The following is a 20,229-nucleotide window of genomic DNA, read 5'->3' on the forward strand; positions in this document are numbered from 1 at the left end:
ACTGTGTTGTAGTCATATGCTGCAATACAGTACAACCAATTGAAATGTATAAAATACAATAAAATATAAATTCAGGATGTTTAAAATGAAATAAAACATGAGACAGGTCAATAAATAAGTACAATCATTTACCATTTAATATATCTTGACTTAAATTTTATGTAGAAATATTAAAAGTAAACAGATTGCATAGTAATTTTACTATAATTATATCAAACTGTAAAAATGTATAGACATTTTCCCACAGGGAGTGCTACTAATGGTTTGTGGATATTAGTACTCCATGGGTTCAGGCTGGAAGAGTGAGAGCCTACAACATTTTCTGGATTAAAAGAGAAGCAATTTCTTGGTAAAGCGGCTCATGCCTGTAACCCCAGCACGTTGGGAGGCGGAGGCTGGCAGATCACTTGAGTCCGAGGCCAACCTGGCCAACGTGACAAAACTCTACTAACAATACAAGAAAAAAAATTAGCCAGGCATGGCGGTACATGCCTGTAGTCCCAGCTACTTGGGAGGCTGAGGCATGAGAATTGTTTGAACCTAGGAAGCAGAGGTTGCAGTGGGCTAATATTGTGCCACTGCACTCCAGCCTGAGTGACATAGCAAGACTGTCTCAAAAAAAAAAAAAGAGCATATAATTTTATATTTACTTTTCTACAATCTAAAATATGCAAATTTACAATTACAATCTAATATTTTTCTGATTATATAGAAATGCACGACTGTCATCAGACATCCAAAAGGCATCAAATGTCTAACATGAAATATCAAATTTGTCTATAGCCTTAGCGGTGTGCAAAATGCAGGGCTCAGCATTCTGAGTATACCGCTCAAGTTTCTTTCCTATGACTTCTTCAGGTTCTGTCATTTATTAACACAGTGTGTCTAAAATTGTCACTGCTGGTCATCTGGAAGAATCTGAGAAGAAGCAGGTCCTTGTTCTCATTCCTAGAGCTGCATCTCTGCTGAATAGGGTCAGGGTGCTCCCAGCTTAGCCTTATCTGATCCACTGACAGGCTCAGTTATCTCCTGCCCAGGGAAGGGATGGGTTTCTCTCTCCAAGGCTGAATCCCCAGGACCAGGCCGTGTGGCTGGGACAAGCCAGCTCTCAGCAGGGAAGACATAAGCTGCCTGGGTGGCCATGGAATACAAGGTCTGCACCTGGGCACACAGAGGCCCCCGGAGCTGAGTGAGCAGTATCCGCTGCTCACAGGTCAGTGGAGAATGGATCTGCTGTGCGCACACCTGGGCTAGGTCTTGATAAACAGCCTCTGACATAGCTCGCACAGAGGTCACCAAGCTTTTTCGAAGTGACGGTGTTTGGACTTCTAGGGCCCGAGACTTATGCCGCTCGCTGCGCCCAGTGCGAACCCTGGAATGTCCCCTATGGTGGACATCACAGGTCTCCTGGATTTCACTGTTGTGCACAGTGGTGGAGGATCTTGATTTTTTATTCAACGTCAAGCTGCACTCCTCTTCTGGACAGCTCCCTGCAAAGAAAGCATGTGAGAGACTCATCAGAGCAGTCCCCACAGACCCTCATTTCCAGAACCCCTTGTGCACCCAGGTGAACCCCACTTGTTTCTCCCACTTCTTCCTGTCCATCTCAGCACTGGAATGTAGTGAGGCTGAACCGCTTGTGAGTCCCCAGATATTCTCAGAGTGCCAAGATCTCAAAAATTTACTTGTCAATAAGTAACTCCCTTTCCGCTCCAGCCTCATATAAAAGTTTCCTGATTATTTGCTTTTTGGGGCAAACCAAAAACAAAAAAACCACCACCACCACCAACAACAACAAACACCAAGATTCTACCTGCTCTGTCTTGGCAGCTGTCCTTGGAACTGATTTTTCTTTTCCTGCAGTTTTCCCGGTATGAGCTGGACTCTGGTTCTGTGAACACAATGAAAGTTTGAGAAAGTGCCTCCAACTGAACACCCTGAAATTCCTAGTCCATCCTGGACACACAGGAGCTGAGGTTACCAGCAAACTCCAGCTCTCTTCTGTTCTCCAGTGTCAAGGATCTGTACGGCCCTGGCTGCCAAGGAGCTCCCAGTTTCCTTGCCAGGGGAGCCTGTGTTGCTACCCTGTCCCTTCTCACCTTGAAAGAGCCAAATCTTACCTGATCCAGCAGTGCTGTTCCCGGCCTTGAGCTTGGTTTCCTCAGAATTCTCCTTGTTTGGATTGGGCTCTGATCCTGCTGCAAAAGAAAGTTTAGATGAGTCACCTCTCCCTAGGAAGAGTCCCTTAGTCTATCTCTGATGCATTTTTGCAGATCAGTCTTTCATGTGAAGCTCTTCTGCCAGTGTCATGAGTGAACACATTTCTCAAAGTCCCCTGAGAGCACCAAGCCATTTCCCGTCCCCAAATCTCAAAATAAAACCCTACTAAAGACATATAGCTCAGTATCCCTGATTCCAACCCTCCTTCCAGCCTCCACAGGAGCAGCCCAAGGCCTTACCTTGCCTTTGTGTGTGCTTCTCACTGGAATGGGAGAAGGCGGTCTTGCCTTTTCCTTTGAATGGTTTCTTCTCATCTGAGCCCTTTTCTGTAAAGGAGATCTGCTGGAAAGGGGGCTGGTCAGTGGAGCACTGGATGGAGGAGCAGTGGAGATCGGCGTCTTCATTTCCCTTTCCCGTGTTGAAGCTCAAGTCAAAGGTGCGCTCTCTCACACGTCCAAAGGCAGAGTGTGGGTTATTCTGAAAGACCTGCCTTTTATACCTCCCTCGGCTGGGCGTGGCTTACTCTTATTGGCTGAAGAGTTTTCTCGTTTCTGCCGCTTCTTAGAGCCTCAATCAGAAGTTTCTTGCTGTAGTTCTACTGGGGACCTAGACACAGTTAAGGGGAGACATTTTCAGGGTCCTCTTACAGTGTCAAGAAAACAAAGAACTGGGAGCACAGGGATCGGAAGATCGGGGAATCTTTTCTTCCAATTTCTGTTTCAGTTCCTACCTGGAAGGTTTTATGATCCTGTTCACCTTTCAAGATGCACAATTAAACATGCCTATATTGACATATGTTATATATTTTGCCCAGAAGGAGAATTTATTATACATAGTGTTAACATTGTATGCATAGATATTATAACTTCTTAAATGCTTGGAAACAACAAATGTTAAATTATGGTTGATTGAATTAGATCCACACCTATATGATGAAATAAAAATGCAGAGAAAAAATAAATACCAAATGAAATGGCCCTTCCTACCTTAAAAATGGGAAGATAATTAGATCAAATGCAAGAAAATTGAATTGATTAGGTTGAGCCAGTGCTAACCTAATCAGCCCCTGATTCCTGAGGGAGCAAAAAGTCTAGGTGGAAAAACTTTCCCCCTTTCTCACACTTCCTCAGTCATCCTGGGAGCGCCATTGTGTTCTGTGGAATTTATTCAAGCTCCCTACTGAAAATGGACTTGGTTTCAAACAGGTAAACCATCAACTGATCACAAGAAAAACAGCCTAGATTCTGAACATCAGCTCCTGTCTTCACACCGCAGACACCACCTGAATCCCATCAAAGCCCACGTTGTTTCTCAACATCCACCAACAAGACGCATTCCAGGGCAGCCTCTCAAAATTGCTTCAGTGAGACGGAACAAGATGTGGCAGAGCTCCAGGTTCCGAACAGCTTCCTCATCCCTTCCTACTGCGGTGGAGTCTGTCTCTGCTGGTCAGAGCCCTCCAAGTAGCCTAGTCTATGTCCAAGCAAGTGTCCCCTAAAAGGACCTTCTTGTCTCCCCCTCTGCTGAGGAAAGCATGCAGGAATGAGACCTTCTATGTTAGGGAGTACTCAGCCTCCAGTCCCAAATGACTTGATTGACTGATGAACTGATTCCTTGAGGAGGAGAAAGACACGGGGAAGAGACTGTGTTGGGTGAGTCTGTGTTTTCCCAGCTGTGCTGCCTGTGCAAATAGTGGAACGAAAAAAGAATTAGTGGTAGACACTGCCTAGTGAAACTGTCTGAATGTAAATGGAACTTATCATAATATGATATCATTATATGTTATAATATTATGATATAAAATTTATTTGACATCTGAATACATTTTTATATATTATGATATATAAAATTTGGTCAGGTAATTTTATAAGAAAATTCAGTTAAATTTTGTAACAACATTGACACATAAACTCAATAGAAAGCTAGGAAAATTGTCTGCTCTATGTAAATGACTGCTTGTTGGATAACTCTGTGAAAGGTATGAAGAGGGGTCTGCTACTTACTTGATAAGTAAGTACTTGATAAGACATCGGCTTCCACATCTTTGCTGCTTTTAACCTCTCAAGATATGAGAATATTTTACTCTAAGAAAGTATTTTCATAGATATCGTAATAGAAATTTTGTTCATTTTAGTTAATAAATTATTATAACATTTAGTGATTATTAATAATTTATGTCATTGTTAAAATATACTCCTACAGACAGCAAATTACACATGTGTTTTGATTTGTCCTTTAATCTCAGGTAAATTTTTTAAATTTTTATTTATTAAATTCTATTTATTTTAGATAAAAGAGACCTTGTAACTGCCATACGATGTACTTTCTTAGAAAGAGAAATTATCAGGCAAAACTCAGGCTTGGCTGGGCATGGTGGCTCATGCCTGTAATCCCAGCACTTTGAGAGGCCAAGGCGGGTGGATCACCTTAGGTCAGGAGCTCAAGGCTAGCCTAGCCAACATAAGGAAACCCCATCTGTACTAAAAATACAAAAAATAAAAAAATAACTGAATGTGGTGGCTCACGCCTGTAATCCCAGCTACCTGGGAGGCAGGAGTATTCCTTGAACCCAGGAGGCAGAGGTTTTGGTGAGCCGAGATCACGCCACTGCACTCCAGCTGGGCGACAGAGCAAAACTCCTTCTCAAAAAAAGAAAAAACTCAGGCTTATTTTTATCAAAATCTAGATTTTAAGTAACATTTCTAGGTGTCCCCTTTCAATAAAAATCCAAACCAAAACAAACAAAAAATTTCTAGGTAATTCCCATGAATATTAATAACTGTTAAATTGGGTACTTTTATTTTTAAGAGAGGGATTGTTTATAGGGATGTGTTGATGTGTCAAACACGTACAGTTAAAATTGTACCTTTTTTTGACAGACCCTCACTCTGTCCCTCTGGATGGAGTGCAGTGGTGCAATCACAGCTCACTGCAGCCTTGACCTCCCAGACTCCAGTTATCCTCCCAAGTCAGCCTCCCAAATAGCTGTGACTACAAGTGTGCACCACTATGCCCAACTAACTTTTAAAAAATTGTTGTAGAGATGAGGTCTCACTATCTTGTCCCAGTGAGGTCCTGTTATGTTGCCTAGGCTGGTCTCAAACTCCTGAGCTCTGGCTTCCAAAGTGATGAGGTTACGAATGTGAGCCACCATGCCCAGCCAAGATTAGACCTTTCAATGAGTGCACATCTTACCTCAAAAAAAAAAAAAAAAAGAAACTTATTAAAAGATAAAGTCTGCGTTAAAAATGGGTTCACATTAATGATTTTTAATTTGGTACTTCTATTGTTAAAAGAGGGATTGTTTTTATGGGTGTGTTTATGTGTAAAAAGCTAGTTAAGGTCGAACCTTTATTTATTTTTTTGAGACAGAGTCTCACTCTGTCACCCAGGCTGATGTGCAGTGGCACAATCACAACTTACTGTAGCCTCAAACTCGTAGAATCAAGGGATCCTGCTATGTCAACATCCCAAGTAGCTGGAACTACAGGCATGCACCACTGCCCCTGATTAATTAAAAAAAAAATTAATAAAGATGTGGTCTCACTATGCAGCCCAGGCTGCTCTCAAACTCCTGACCTCAAATGATCCTCCTGCCTTGCCATTCCAAAGTGATGGGATTACACAGGCTTAAGCCATTGTGCTCAGCCAAGATTTTACCTTCAATAAGCACACATTTTATACCACAAAAAATAATAATAAATAACAAAGTCTATGTGAGAAATGAGTTGAAGTATAGATAATACAAAATTGACATGTTATTAGTTGTTGTTGAGCCTGGGAAACAGGCCTATTGTACTGTTTCTTTTATTTTGTGTATGTTTTAAATTTTCTGTAATAAAACATGTATAATAATACAAAGTTGATCTACAATGTTAGCTCTTAAGATCTTAGTGACTTTGGGGGAGCAAAAAGAGCGAAAGTGGTTGCCAGGACATCAGTGAAGCTGGTTCTATTTCTAGGTTACACACGTGTTCACTTTGTAATAATTCATTGAACTTTACATGATTTCTTTGTATACATCTTTCTGCACGAATGTCATACATATATAAAAATTTAAATATTACCTATTTGCACAAAATTTTAACTTTATATCTCAGAATAATAGCACTGTTTTGTATTGTTTTAAAGTGGGACATGTTTGCTCAGGGCATCATCAGATGGATATTAATATTCCAAGGTATTTACTTATGTTGTAACACTTCGGTGACCTTCTAGGTCTTCCCGTGTTTACATCAATTTAATAAGTAAGATAGTTTTAAGTTTTTAGAGTATAGGCCAAGCATGGTGGCTCATGCCTACAGTCTCAGCTCTTTGGGGGGCCAAGGCAGGAGGATCATTCGAGTCCAGTATTTTGAGTTTTTTTAGGATGCAATTATTGTTCAGCAAAGTCCTCTCCCCAGAGTGAGGTTCAGCAATGCAAGGGCACCTAGTGCATACTATGCATTTGGTATGAGTAGAACTGGATTGAATCAGGAATAAAATATGTAGCAGAGGTCAGTTCGGCAAGGAAAAGTAGGTAATCCAGGTAAGATCAGAAGAGCACAACCCAGCAGCAAATATTTCCATTTATTTCAGGAACCCATTTGCCACTAGTTCACCGGAAGAGGCTGATTTAAACCATTCATTTCCGGAAACATTTGCCACTAGTTCACCCGCAGAGGCTGATTTAAAGCAGCAGTTTGGGGGCTTGGTTGTACCCCATAGCTTTAAACAGCACTGTGGCTCAGGTCCCACCGCAGGGATTCTGAATTCATTTAGCTATTGCCTTTTGAGTTTAGGTAATTTTAAAAGCCTCCCTGGTGATTCCTGTGTGCACCCAGGGGAAACAACCCCTGGTTCAGGGTGAGAAATGTATTTGCTGCGCATGCATTCCATGTGTGCAGCGGTGATTTACCCGATGGCCACTCCTGAGTTTGGGGTCTTAGAAAATACACTTGTCCTGTTAAAAATCAAAAAACAACTTCAAGACACACTCAGCTGTTTGACGAAAATGCAACAGGAGAAAATATCTTCTCAACAGGTGTATCTGGATGGCACTTGCTTTCAGAGTAAAAGATGGTTTCGAGCACAATATAGCACTTTTTTTCCTACAGGCTTTCAAGGCCTTTTACTGTCATATCCTTATGAATCACAGGAATAAAAAAATCATAGTTATATAACTGTCAAATATTGTATTAGGAAAAAAATAAAGGGCATGTCTTCCATGCTCAGGTATCCTGATTAAAATCAGTTAAGACCCATCTGCCCGGTGTGGTGGCTCACACCTGTAATCCCAGCACTTTGAAAGGCAGAGGCTGGAGGATCACTTGAGCTCAGGAATTCAAGACCAGCCTGCTCAACGTAACAAAACCTCATCTCTGCCAAAAATACAAATATTATCTGGTTGTGGTAGTGTGCACGTGTGGTCCCAGCTACTTGGGAGGCTGAGGTGGGAGAATTGCTGGAGCACAGAATGTCAAAGCTGCAGTGAGCCACTGCACCCCAGCCAGAATGACAGGGAAAGAGATCCTGTCTCAGAAAAAATAAATAATTAAAGAGACCCATTCTTTCAGACACCCTCATTCTTCTACATAAAACACGAGGCTTTTGACTGAAATGTTTTAAGATGAACTGAAGATTCTCCCATAATCAGGAGCAGCAGATGGGGGTTGCTCCCTTCCTGTTCTTTGAGTTGAAGCAAGGCAGAGGTCTGGAGACTGAAACTGGTAAATACTCAAACTGGTAAATATATCAATTGCTTTCTTTTCATATGATGTATTAAGCTATTTTGCATTGCTATTTAAAAAACCTGAGACTGGGTAATTTATAAGAAAAGAGTTTGATTGGCTCATGGTTCTGCAGGCTGTACAGGAAGCATAGCACCAGGGTCTGCTTCTGGGAAGGCCTGGGGAAGCTTACAATCATGGTGAAAGAGAAGCAGGCATCTCACATGGTAGAAGCAGAAACAAGAAAGATGGGGGAGGGATGGGCCACACTTCTAAACAACCAGATCTTGAGAGTACTCACTATCACAAGGACAGCACAGAGCCATGAGGGACTCACCTGGTGGTTCAACCACCTCCTCCCCAGGCCCCACCTGCCACATTGAGGACTAAAATTCAATATGAGATTTGGAGGGGACATCTAAACTATAGCACATGACCATCAGAAAAACAGATGAAGAATTCATGGTTTCTACTGTCCAGAAACTTTTTATCTAGAGCAAACGGATTAATGGCTGAATTCAGCATCCCGTAGTCGGAAGGGAGAAGGGAGCTGCACAGGGGGCCTTGGCTGCATTTGCTCCATTTCCCTTATGCTGTTCCTTGAGTTCCGATGTCACCACCTGAAGGGCTATTCATGGACAGAAGAATTATTGTTACTGTTGTGATTATTTCTATTTCTTTTATCTTGGTAAAAATAAGTTTTTAGCTTCTCATATAATTGTCCTAAAAAACCCTAAGAGTTTTGCTTAAATTTCTTGTTATCATGTGTTATAAAAGTTGACAGGGAAGTGACTAAAACAGATTAAAATTACACAAGCTCTAAGAGTCAAGTCTCTGTTGGGCAGGCTTAGGAAAGACAGAACTGGAAATACTCCACCAGCATGAACATCAGAAATATGGGGTCCACTTTCTGTTCCAGCCCTGCCCAGATCCACCCTTTTCTAAGGCCTCATCCAGGTCTGGCCTCACCCTAGAATCTTCTCTCACAGAACTGATTAAAGGAGACCAGAGATTCGGGCGGGGGCTCCTGCTGCCTCTCCTGAGCTGGTGCCCACAATTTCCTAAAATGGAAAAACAGATAAGTGGAAGCAAATAATTCTATATTTGGGGGTTACAATTTCTTTTTCATTGAAGCCAGTGCTTCTAGAGACACCCCACCTAGCAACTTGTTTTCCATTCCTGCAAATTCAGTAGCTGCTCCACAAGGCACAAGAAGGTAAATATAAATATAAAACATCTCTCTGAACAGTTCACCCTTTTTTCTCTATCCCTTTCATCTGTCGATATAGCTTTTATTCTGCACATTTTATTTTCCAGGTAAATAATTTTTAAAATGGAAGAAAAAATAGAAACGCTAGGCCCTTCATTTAAATCCTGAAAATTACAGAAAACTTAGCACCCAACTCCCAGGGTACTATGAGGATTAACTCACATCATGTAATGTTTCCTGAACAGTGCTCTGTAACAGACTTCTGAACACATAGTATGTGCTCAATAAACATTGTATTAACTCATGTGTACATGTTTTCCAAATGCAGACTTATTCAAACATTGATGCCTTCTCTAGGCTTTCTAAACTGTAAAGAGCCAGCAGAAAATGACATGTTTGAAAATGGTGATTGGTGGCTTCCACTTTGGGCCAAAAGTATTTGTGTTGTGCTAACAGTGTTGGGTGTCAGGAGGTCTGTGCTGTGCTTACTTCCTCTAGCTGAGTGCTACTATATTGGATGTAGTGGAAGAAACATCAGCATTAAGAGGAGACTTTTTAAAGAAGCCAATTCATGGACCCCTTCCAAACCCGCAGTATCACATCACTAAGAGAGAGCCTGGAATCGGAAATAATTCATATGCACATTGAAACTTGAGAGGCAGCTGGGTGCGGTGACTCATGCCTGTAATTCCAACACTTTGAGAGGCCGAAGTGGGCAGATCACCTGAGGTCAGGAGTTCAAGACCAGTCTGGGCAACATGGCCAAACCATGTCTCTACTAAAACATACAAAAATTAGCCAGGTGTGGTGGCTGGTGCCTGTAATCCTAGCTACTCGGGTGGCTGAGACTGCAGAATCACTCGAACCTGGGAGGTGGAAGTTGCAGTGGGCCAAGATGGCGCCACTGCACTCCTGCCTGGACAATGAGTGAAAACTCTGTTGAAAGAAAGAAAGAAGAAAGAAAGAAAGAAAGAAAGAAAGAAGGAAAGAAGGAAAGAAGGAAAGAAGGAAAGAAAGGAAGAAAGGAAGAAAGGAAGAAAGGAAGAAAGAAAGAAAGAAAGAAAAAGACTTCAGAGGCAATGCTTAGCTAAGTGGCTCTCAGCCCATGCTTCCAGCCATAATCACATGGCCAGTTTAAAGAAATACCATCACCTGTGCCCTCCCCAGAGACTCTGTCTATTGATCTTGGTGGAAGCATCTAAGTGGTTGTAATTAGAAAGTCAAATTGTCCCTCTTTGATGATTATATAATATGATATATACAAAATTCTAAAGACCGCCGTAAAAACTCTTAGGTTTAATAAATAAATTTAATAATGTTTCAGGATGCAAAAATCAGTGTACAAAAATTGGTAGCATTTTTATACACTAATGATGATCAAGCTGAGAACTGAATTAAAAAGTCACTTCCTTTTACAATAGCTACCAAAAAAGGTAAAATGCTTAGAAATACAATTAGTCAAAGAGATGAATGATCCCTGCAAGGAAAACTACAAAATACTGATGAAAGAAACTGTACATGACACAAAAGAGAAAAACATCCCATGCTCATGGATTGGAAGAATTATGATCAATAAAATGACTCTACTGCCCAAAGCAATCTACATATTAAATGCAATTCCTACAAAAATGCCAATGTTACTTTTTATAAAATTAGAAAAAAAAAACACTAAAATTCACATGGAACCACAAAAAGAGCCTGAATAGTCAAAGCAAATCTAAGCAAAGAGAATAAAGCTGGAGATATTACATTATTTGACTTAAAATTGTGCTAGAAGGCTGTAGTAACCAAAACAGCACGGTACTGATATAAATCGACACATAGATCAATGGTACAGAATAGAGAACCTAGGAATAAAGCCACATACCTACAAACAACTGATATTTTACAAAGTCAACAAAAACACACACTGGAGAAATGACATCCTATTCAACAAATTGTGCTGGAAAAATTATATTGCCGTATGCAGAAGAATGGAATGGGACCCCTATGTCCCACCATATACAAAAATCAACTCAATATGGATTAAAAGACTAAAATGTAAGACCTGAAACTATAAAAATGCTAGAAGAAACTCTAGGATAAACTCTTCTAGACATTGACTTGGACAAAGAATTTATGACTAATATCTCAAAAGCAGATGTACCAATAACAAAAATAGACAAAAGGAACTCAATTAAACTAAAAAGCTCCTGAAAATGAGCTTTCTAATTAACACAGTGAACAGAAAACCTATGGAATGAGATAAATGTTTACGAGTTTTGCATGTGACAAAGATCTAGTGTCAAGAATATGCAAGGAACTCAAACAGCTCAACAAAAATTAAACAAGTAAACATTAAAAAGCAAGCAAAGAACATGAACATTAAAAAAAAAAAAGACACTGATGGTCAATGGTCAACAAGCACGTAAAAGATGCTCAACCTTGTCAATGATCAGAGAAATACCAGTTAAAAACCACAATGAGATACCAACTTACACCATGCAGAATGGCTATTACTAAAAAGCAGAAAAATGAGCTATCGGCAAAGATACAGAGAAAAGGGAACACTTATACATTGTTTGTGGGAAAGTAACTTTCTACAACCTCTATGGAAAACAGTATGGAGATTTCAAAATAGACTAAAAATAGAACTTCCATTTGATTCAGCACTCCCACTACTTGGTATCTACCCAAAGGAAAACAATTTGTTACATAAAGAAAATACCCATGCTCACATGTTTATCACAGCACTATTCATAATAGCTGATATATGAAATCAATTTAAATTTATCAATCAACAATTGAATAAAGAAAATGTGCTCTACAAGTATACCATGGAATGCTACTCAGCCATGAAGAAGAATAAAATCATGTCTTTTGCAACAACATGAATAAAACTGGAGGCCATTATTGTAAGTGAAAAAACTCAGAAACAGAAAATCAAATTCTGTATTTTCTCACTTGTAAGTGGGAACTCAATTACGCATACACTTGGATATAGAGACTGGAAAAATAAACGCTGGAAACTCAGAAAGATGGGAGGTTGGAGAGGGTTTAGGAATGAGAAAATAACTAATTGGGACAATAAACAACATTCAGATGATTGTCACACCAAAAGCCCATGTTTCATCACTATGCAACATGCTCCTGTGAGAGAGCTGCATTTGTACTCTCTAACATATTAATAAAGAGATTTAAAAAAAAAGGCCTGGTGCGGTGGCTCAAGCCTATAATCCCAGCATTTTGGGAGGCTGAGGCGGGCAGATCACTTGGTCCAGGAGTTCAAGACCAGCCTGGCCAATATAGTGAAACCCCATCTCTACTAAAAATACAAAAATTAGCCGGGCGTGGTGGCACATGCCTGTAGTCGTAGCTACTCGGGAGGCTGAGGCAGGAGAATCACTTGAACCCGGGAAGCGGAGGTTGTGGTGAGCCGAGATTGTGTCACTGCACTCCAGCCTGGGAACAGAGGGAGACTCCGTCTCAAAAAAAAAAAAAAAAAGAGAAAAAAAGAACTTTGGCTTTTATCAAGAGGACAAACTGAATAGACCTCATAATTTTCATAAATAATTATATTAGACAAAAAATTTTAATAAAAATAAATAAAATAATATTGTATTTTAAGAATGGTATAGAAAGATAATTTGATGAATTCGAGTAGTTAGTACTTAGCACATACAATATGTTAGGCAAGATTCTAAGCCACTTAGACCTTTATGGACAGAATATGTAATAGGGTAAAATAAATAACACAAAGATTCATTGGCAATGACAAATTGACATATTTTCAATCATATTAGATGATATTAAAACCATTAACAAATTTACTGTTTTGTTTCATAATAAAAAAGAATGTTAAATAACTTCATTAAAAAGTTTGACTAATTAGGCATATAGATAAATGGGCAGCATTTTGACCAGTACACATACACATTTTCAAACATCAGACAAAATTATTTATTTGTTTTTTGGGGGGAGAGAACAGTTTTATTATCTGGGGATACAGTGGGGTCCTTTCCCTGGGAGGTGGGTCTTCCACTGGTTACCCCCGCCAGGGCTCCAGGGGGCGCCATGCGATTCAGTGCTGGGCTCCGCTGGGGGCCGGGCCTTGGAGAAGGCGAACTGTGCGGGGAACCAGCAGCTGCGGGGTCCTCACCGCCCGCTCCGCCCGGCTGCATCGGGCCTCCTGGTGCTCCTCAGGCTCCCGCCGAGTCTGCGTCTCTGGAGGGCAGTGAACCATCTTGCCCAGAACCTTATCCTCACAGTCCAGTTTGACGCAGGTCAGGCATTTCTGCTTCCTCCTCTCGGGCAGGTCTTTGCACTTGGGTTTCTTCCAGTCCTTCCTCCCGCCGCTTCTCTGTCTGCCGGAGCTTAAATTCCAGCCTCACAAATGTTCCAGCTGGGAAGGGCGTGTCCAGGGCGCTGTTCACACTGGTCTCCCGGAAGGCACGCTGCATGGGCGGGTGCTTGCAGCACATTCCTCCAGGGCCACCTGCAGGCCCCGGCGCTGGCCGCCTGTGCTCGGCACCCCCCGCGCCCCCCGCGCCCACCCACGGGGCCAGCGAGATCCGCAGCCGTCTCAGGCTTCCCCTGTCACCCCGGCCCTGCGAAGCGGGTGTGCGCCCCTTAGTTCTCCGAGCCCGCCGGGAGCCACCTCCTCCCCTGCCCTGCCCCTGGGGGGACCATGCCCGCAGAACGCTGGGCAGAGGCGAAGGAACCGGGAAATGTCCGTTTCTCCACACTGACCTTGGGGTGTGCCGGGTCCCCTCCACTCCCTCCCACCCTGCCCGCGCTGTTCCCTGGGGCCCGCAGTTTCAGCAAAGTTCCCTGCCGCGCCGGGAAGCCGTCCTGTTGCCCACGCTCACCCTTCCTCCTTTTCCGGCCCATTCTCTCTCCCCACTGGGTCTCCGACAAGACCCTCTCTCTTCCCGGCTGTCCCCGGAGCCCTTCTCTGCTTCCCCAGCTCAGCCCCCTCTCTGACGGCTTCTCCCTCCCACCCCCAAGCGAATCTCCGGGCTCCCACGGGGTGCCCCCAATCCCCGGGGCCTAGGTCAACCAGACAAAATTATTTTAAATGGGAAGATTTGAATTCCATTGAATTCATGAAAGCAGGAATCCATCTGGTCATATTTTAAATAATTTTGAAATGATAATAGCAATTATCCATTTAAAGTTTAACCAGAATTCAGAATAACCACCATTTTACCAGAAAAAAAACAAAAACCTGTTATAACTAACCAAATCAGTAAATTCTCAGGATACAATATTAACATATGAACATCAGTTACATTTTTTTACAGTAACAACAAAATATCTGAAACAAGAATAAAGATAGTTCCATTTCCAATATTATCAAATAGAGTGAAATACTTAGGAATGAGTTAATAAAGAATATGAAAGATCTGCGTACTGAAAAGTATAAAATGTTGAGGAAAGAAAATGAAGAATACAAAATGAGAAATATGTGTTCATGGATTCTAAAAATTAATATTGTTAAAATATCCATACTACACAAAGTGACCTACAGAGTTAAATTTCTATCAAAATTTTAATGCCATTTTATTAAAATGTAGAACAACAATTTTAAAATTAGTATGGAACCACAAAAGACCTCAAATAGCCAAATGCTGAGAAGAACAAAAAGGCTGAAAGCCTCACACTTCCTGATTTCAAACTATATTACAAAGCTGTAGTCATTAATATAGTATAGTACCTACATAAAAACCAATAGAACAGAATAGAGGACCCAGAAATAAACTCACGGATATACGGTCAACCAATCCCACAGAATGGAGAAAGGATAAACACATCAAGGAGTGGTGTAGGAAAAACTAGATATGCACAGAAAAAAGTGAACCTTTCTCTCATATCATCACAAAATGAATTTGAAATGAAATAAAGACTTAAACATAAGAACTGAAATCATGAATCCTCTAAAAAAAAATGGGGAAAAACCTCCTTGACACTGGTCATGGCAATGATGTTTTGGATATGACACCAAGAACACAGTCAACAAAAGCAAAAATGAACAAGTGGAACTATGTCAAAGTAAAAATTTTCTGCACAATAAAGGAAACAATCAACAAAATATAAAGGCATTATAGGAAATGGGAGAAAATATTTGTAAACCATATATAGGATAATATGTTACTATCTAAAATATATGTCATACTAATCAATACAAAAAAAGAACCCACAGCAGAATTAAAAGCAATTTCTTGATTAATAATTGGGCAAAATATATAAATAGCAATTTTTCCAAAGATACACAAACGGCCAGCAGGTATATAAAAAATGCTCAACATCACTAATTATCAGAGTAATTAAAATCAAAATCACAATGAGGTATCACCTTATCGTGGTGTTTGGATGCCTATTATCAAACAGTCAAAAGATAAAAAGTGTTAGGGTATAGAAAAAGAGAACACTTGTCCACTGTTGCTGAGGATGTCAATTGGTGCAGCTATTATGAAAAACAGTATGGAGGTTCCTTAAAATTTTTAAACTAGAACTACCATTAATCCCAATTTGGAGTATGTAGTCAAAGGACATAAAATCAGGATCAGCAAGGGTATGTGCACTCCTCTGATACAGATGAATGAACTGAGAGATACATAATTTCAGCTTTAATAAAAATGAAACTCTTTCATCTACTACAATAATATTGATAAATCTTGAAGACATTATGCTGAGTGAAATAAGCGGAACACAGGACAACTACTGCATGATGTCGTTTGTATGTAAAATCTAAAAAAGTAAATAAAAATAAAAGAATAAAAGGCCATGGAAACATTAGAACGGTGGTTCCCATGGGCCGGGAAGTGGGGACAGTGGGGAGATTTCCATGCAAGGGGGCACCTTCTGTTACAAGGTGAGCAACTGCTGGGACCTAATGTACAGAATAGTGACTATAGTTAACAACACTGTGTACTTGAAATTTGCTACAAGAGTAGATCTCAGGTGCTCTCACCACATACACAGAAACGTATTAACTATGTGAGGGGATAGATATGCTAACTAGCCTAACTGAGGTAATGTAAAGACTACTGACATCTCAAAACACTCTATTGCACACCCTAAAAATACACACTTTTCAATTTGTCAATCATAGCTCAAAGAATGGAGAAAAAAAATAAGAGTAACCAGCAGGTCATATCTAGCCACACGGAAACTCGATTTAAAACACGCTTGGCCACTGTTTGCAGCTCAACTCGGGAACGGCCGGAGCGCTTCTGGCCCCTGGACTTCGACGCTCCTCCCGCAGCCCCCGTGGCTGTGGCTCCGCCGGCCCCCGCTTCGGACCCGCGCAGCCCCTCCGAGGCCGCAGCCGTCGGGCTCCCGAACTCACGGCCTCGGGCCCGTACCCGCCGCCAGCGCCTTCGCTGTGGCCGCTCCTCCCCCTCCCAGAGCCCGAGCTGGCCCAGCGGAGAAGGAGGGCGGAGAAGCTGAAACCCTAACGCTGAGCTGCAGGCGGCAGGTGCGGGAACGGGAGACGCTATGGCCTCGCACAGGACGGCTGCTCAGAGCGACACGAGCAACGGCCAGGAGCTCCGCACGCAGCTGGAAGAACTCAGTCACGTACTCCGCTGCGGGAGAAATGGAGATAATAAAAGTCTGATGTAGAAGTACTCGCAGAGAACCATGCTCCTTGGTCAAGCTCAGATTATTATTATCAGACCTACTCTAATGATGTTATTCTTCCAAATAAAGTGAGTGACTGAACTGTCAAATCAGCAAGATCGGGATATTGAAACTCTTGCTTTGAATTCTAACGACCAGTTATAAATAGAAAATGATGCTCACCCTGGTACTGATAAGACACCAAATGTTAAATGTAGACAAGAGGGTCATTTGCCTCAAATTCACAGGAGCCAGCATCTGCATTAGCAGCACAAGATACATCCTTAGAAGGTTCGTCATTAGATGGAAGTTTGAGAGCTGCAGCAGAAGCGGCTTTAGCACAGACTGGATTCAGTTATGATGAAAATACTGGACTGTATTTTGATCACGGCACTGGTTTCTATTAAGATTCTGAGAATCAAATATATTATGATTTAATTTATTACTACTGTGATGTGGAAAGTGGTTGCTATCCATTTCATTCTCGAGTAGATTTGCAACCTTATCAGACTTATAGCACAAAACAAAAATGAAAAATTGAGAAAAGAAAGGATCCAGATTCTTCTACAAAAAAAAAAAAGTGAGGAAAAGGATTTGAATTCAGAGGATCAAGAAACCTTCAGTGTTGAACGTACAAGCTGCAACGGGAAAAACAATTTCACAAATGTGAAAAAAAGCCAAAATAGGCATTCATCACAAAAATAATCCCCCAAAATTCACTGTCCCAGTTAGTGGAAATGCTATGGAATCTCCTCTTAATGAAAACATCTCAATTCATCTTTAAGGATGAGAAAATCACAGAGACTGATAGTGAACCAGAAGAAGGTGAAATTACGACTGAGACCGAGGGTAGTTATGATGAAGGCATTACCAGTAAAGGCAAGGCAACTGCAAAAGATACTGAGGAGGAAGAGTAGGAAAAAGTGTGGCCCTCATATATGACAGTAATTGTCGTTAGATCACCTGTGTTACAGATACGGTCATTCTTCATCATTACTGCTGTAAAACTTGCCACAATTGGAAGAGAAAATGATATGGAGCATACTCTTCGAATCCCTGAAGTTGGTGTAAGTTTCATGCAGAAATCTATTTTGACCATGACTTACAAAGTTATGTCCTTTTGGATCAGGCAGTCAAAATGGAACAATTGTTAATGGAAAATGGATTGTTCAGCTGAAAACTAAATGTGACCCTTATGAACCTGAGGATGGAGATAAAGTGAAAGTTGTAGACACTGTGTTATCTTATTACATTCACCCTGGCAGTAATAGCTGTGTTGGATGTGAACCAGGGCAGGTTAGAGCTCACCTTTTCCTTGATAAGAAAGATGAATCGTTTGTTGGTCCATCATTAACTAAGAAGGAAACGAGTTGGAAAGAAGAAAAGGATTTTAAAAATATACGAGTAAAATATGGTTTACAGAATACAGACTACAAAAATGATAAGATACTGGAGAATCAAAAATATAAAGATAAAGCTGGAAAACATAGGGAGCAGATTGGAAGTGAAGGAAATTTCCAAAGAGATGATGCTCCTGCATCTGTTCATTCTGAAATTACTGATAGTGACAAAGGTCAGAAGATGTTGAAAAAGATGTGTTGAAAATAGGAGAGGGACTGGGGAAGGATGGTGGGAGAATAAAAAGTCCAATACAGCTTCAGCTTCGGCAAACACATGCAGGATTGGAGACAGACAAACCATCCTCAATTAAAGAGACTCACCTTCTCCAAAACAAGAACAACAACAACAACAACTGGGACAAAGCACAGGAGAGGTTTGCTGAAAACTTTCCAGAAACTAACTTCCAAAGATGACCTAGGAACCATTCCTTGGGTAAAAGGGACTGAGGAGTGAAGGTTAATCACAGAAGAAAACTCAAGCTTTTTTATAAATAGAGTTTGGAAACTCTTATTTTATTGCAGAATGTTTCTCCCCAAAAAAGTCAGTGGCACAAGAAAGCTGTGTCACAGTTTACCCCTTCCTGATTCAGAAATGTGTAATAAAATGTGGTTTGCAGCTTTTAAAAAACACTTTTTAAACTAATTATTAGTGACCGAATTAAGTTATACAGTAAGTGAACTAAAGTTCACAGGGCACAGATAAGTTTATCAAATTTTACTATTTTATCTTGTCATTTACAACATCCATATAAGCAATTAGCCATATAAGCAAAATTCATATAACCACTTAAATGTTCATTTATCCTTGTCTCCATGTATTCATACTAGTATGCGCAGAAAATACAGCAAAAGAAACATCTAAAATCTATAAAAATAAATCTGACAATATACATTCTTTTTTATGCCCTTCAGGACCTAGATAAAAAATGTTGAGACAACATGAATAGTGATGCATACATTTTCTTATATTTGGAATAGCCTAAATCATATTAAAGAACTAATGAACAGGTGACATGTCACAGAAAATTCATCTTTTATTGTTTTCTTCGGTGAAGAATCTGAATATGTTGATATATACTGTACATTCAGCATTTGCATTTGGTTTGTTTCATAGCTAATGAAATGTTTATACATGAACAAATGAGTACAGTATTGAAATAGTCCATGTGCTGGCATTCATACTTTTTATAATACCATTGCAGGCAATGAAGTTGTGACAGAAAAATCTGATTTCGAGTACAAAAGGAATACTTATCCAGGGCCTCAAGCTCAATATATTCATTGAAAATGTCCTAAATTGCCATAAAACATTATAACGTTAAATTATTCATTTCAATAAATTATGAATTAACAAAAAATACAAATGTCTTTTATGGATCAGGGAAGTCCAAATGAGACAGAATGGCCATTGAAGCCAAAAGGTCTGAATTCAGGTAAATAATTTTACTCATATTAGTTTTATGTTAGAGAAAACAATACTTCTGACCATATACTATTTATTGCAGTGCAGTATTTCAAAAATATGTACATAATATATAATTAATTTTCTAATGATATAAAGTAATCACACTCTACAAATTATTACAATATGGTCTATTGATGAGAGGGGTGTTTCAAATGAAAAAAACTTGGAATTTCTCATGGTGATAGATGCCATAGAAAATCTATGTAAAATATTTCACTCATATATTGATATTTCTGCTTTTCAGAAAAATAATATAAACACTTAATGCAGACAATTGAAATCACCAAGAAGTTACAGGAATTCACAGAATGCCTAATATATTTGAAAGGAAATTAAGAAAACTTCCCAGGACTGGAAGTAAATAAAGGTAATGATCCAGAGAAGTAATCAACCTAAGAGGCCAGGGCTCCACTCAGATGCATCTGATTACAAGAATGTCAGGTCCATGTGGGTTGTTCCCTTCTGACAAGGCAAATGGAATAAACAAAGAGACACTGCCTGCAGGCATTGGAATGTGGTGTCTACCATATGTGAGGATTAAATTATAAATTATGTTGCACACAAGGAGATGAGCTACTGGGGTGAAGCATCAGAAGAAATTATATGGCACATAAATCTCAGATA

At 40.3% G+C, this 20,229-nt stretch overlaps 1 protein-coding gene and 1 pseudogene across 1 annotated transcript; one reads left to right on the top strand and one right to left on the bottom strand.

Moving 5' to 3' along the window:
- Window positions 1-957: 957 nt before the first annotated feature.
- LOC129025806 (protein FRG2-like-2) lies at window positions 958-13,577 on the bottom strand. Its single transcript, XM_054473371.2, has 7 exons — window positions 13,384-13,577; window positions 8,916-8,989; window positions 2,868-2,976; window positions 2,460-2,665; window positions 2,121-2,198; window positions 1,814-1,891; window positions 958-1,490 (listed from the first exon to the last, which is right to left on the bottom strand). Exons 1-7 carry the CDS (start codon window positions 13,575-13,577, stop codon window positions 976-978), a joined length of 1,254 nt encoding a protein of 417 aa, XP_054329346.1. The 3' UTR covers window positions 958-975.
- A 3,827-nt stretch (window positions 13,578-17,404) lies between these two features.
- LOC129025874 (angiogenic factor with G patch and FHA domains 1-like) lies at window positions 17,405-18,594 on the top strand (annotated as a pseudogene).
- Window positions 18,595-20,229: the final 1,635 nt, after the last annotated feature.

The sequence above is a fragment of the Pongo pygmaeus genome, chromosome Y, assembly GCF_028885625.2.
Source record: "Pongo pygmaeus isolate AG05252 chromosome Y, NHGRI_mPonPyg2-v2.0_pri, whole genome shotgun sequence".
Taxonomy (NCBI): domain Eukaryota; kingdom Metazoa; phylum Chordata; class Mammalia; order Primates; family Hominidae; genus Pongo; species Pongo pygmaeus.

Bases quoted from the DNA above. Each gene is read 5' to 3' on its own strand.
- LOC129025806 (XM_054473371.2), bottom strand. From the start codon at position 13,577: ATGCAGCGTGCCTTCCGGGAGACCAGTGTGAACAGCGCCCTGGACACG. The intron at 1,892-2,120 runs GTAAGATTTGGC...TTGTGTTCACAG, and splicing joins GAACAGCACTGCTGGATCAG to AACCAGAGTCCAGCTCATAC. The intron at 1,491-1,813 runs GTAGAATCTTGG...CTTTCTTTGCAG, and splicing joins CAGCTGCCAAGACAGAGCAG to GGAGCTGTCCAGAAGAGGAG.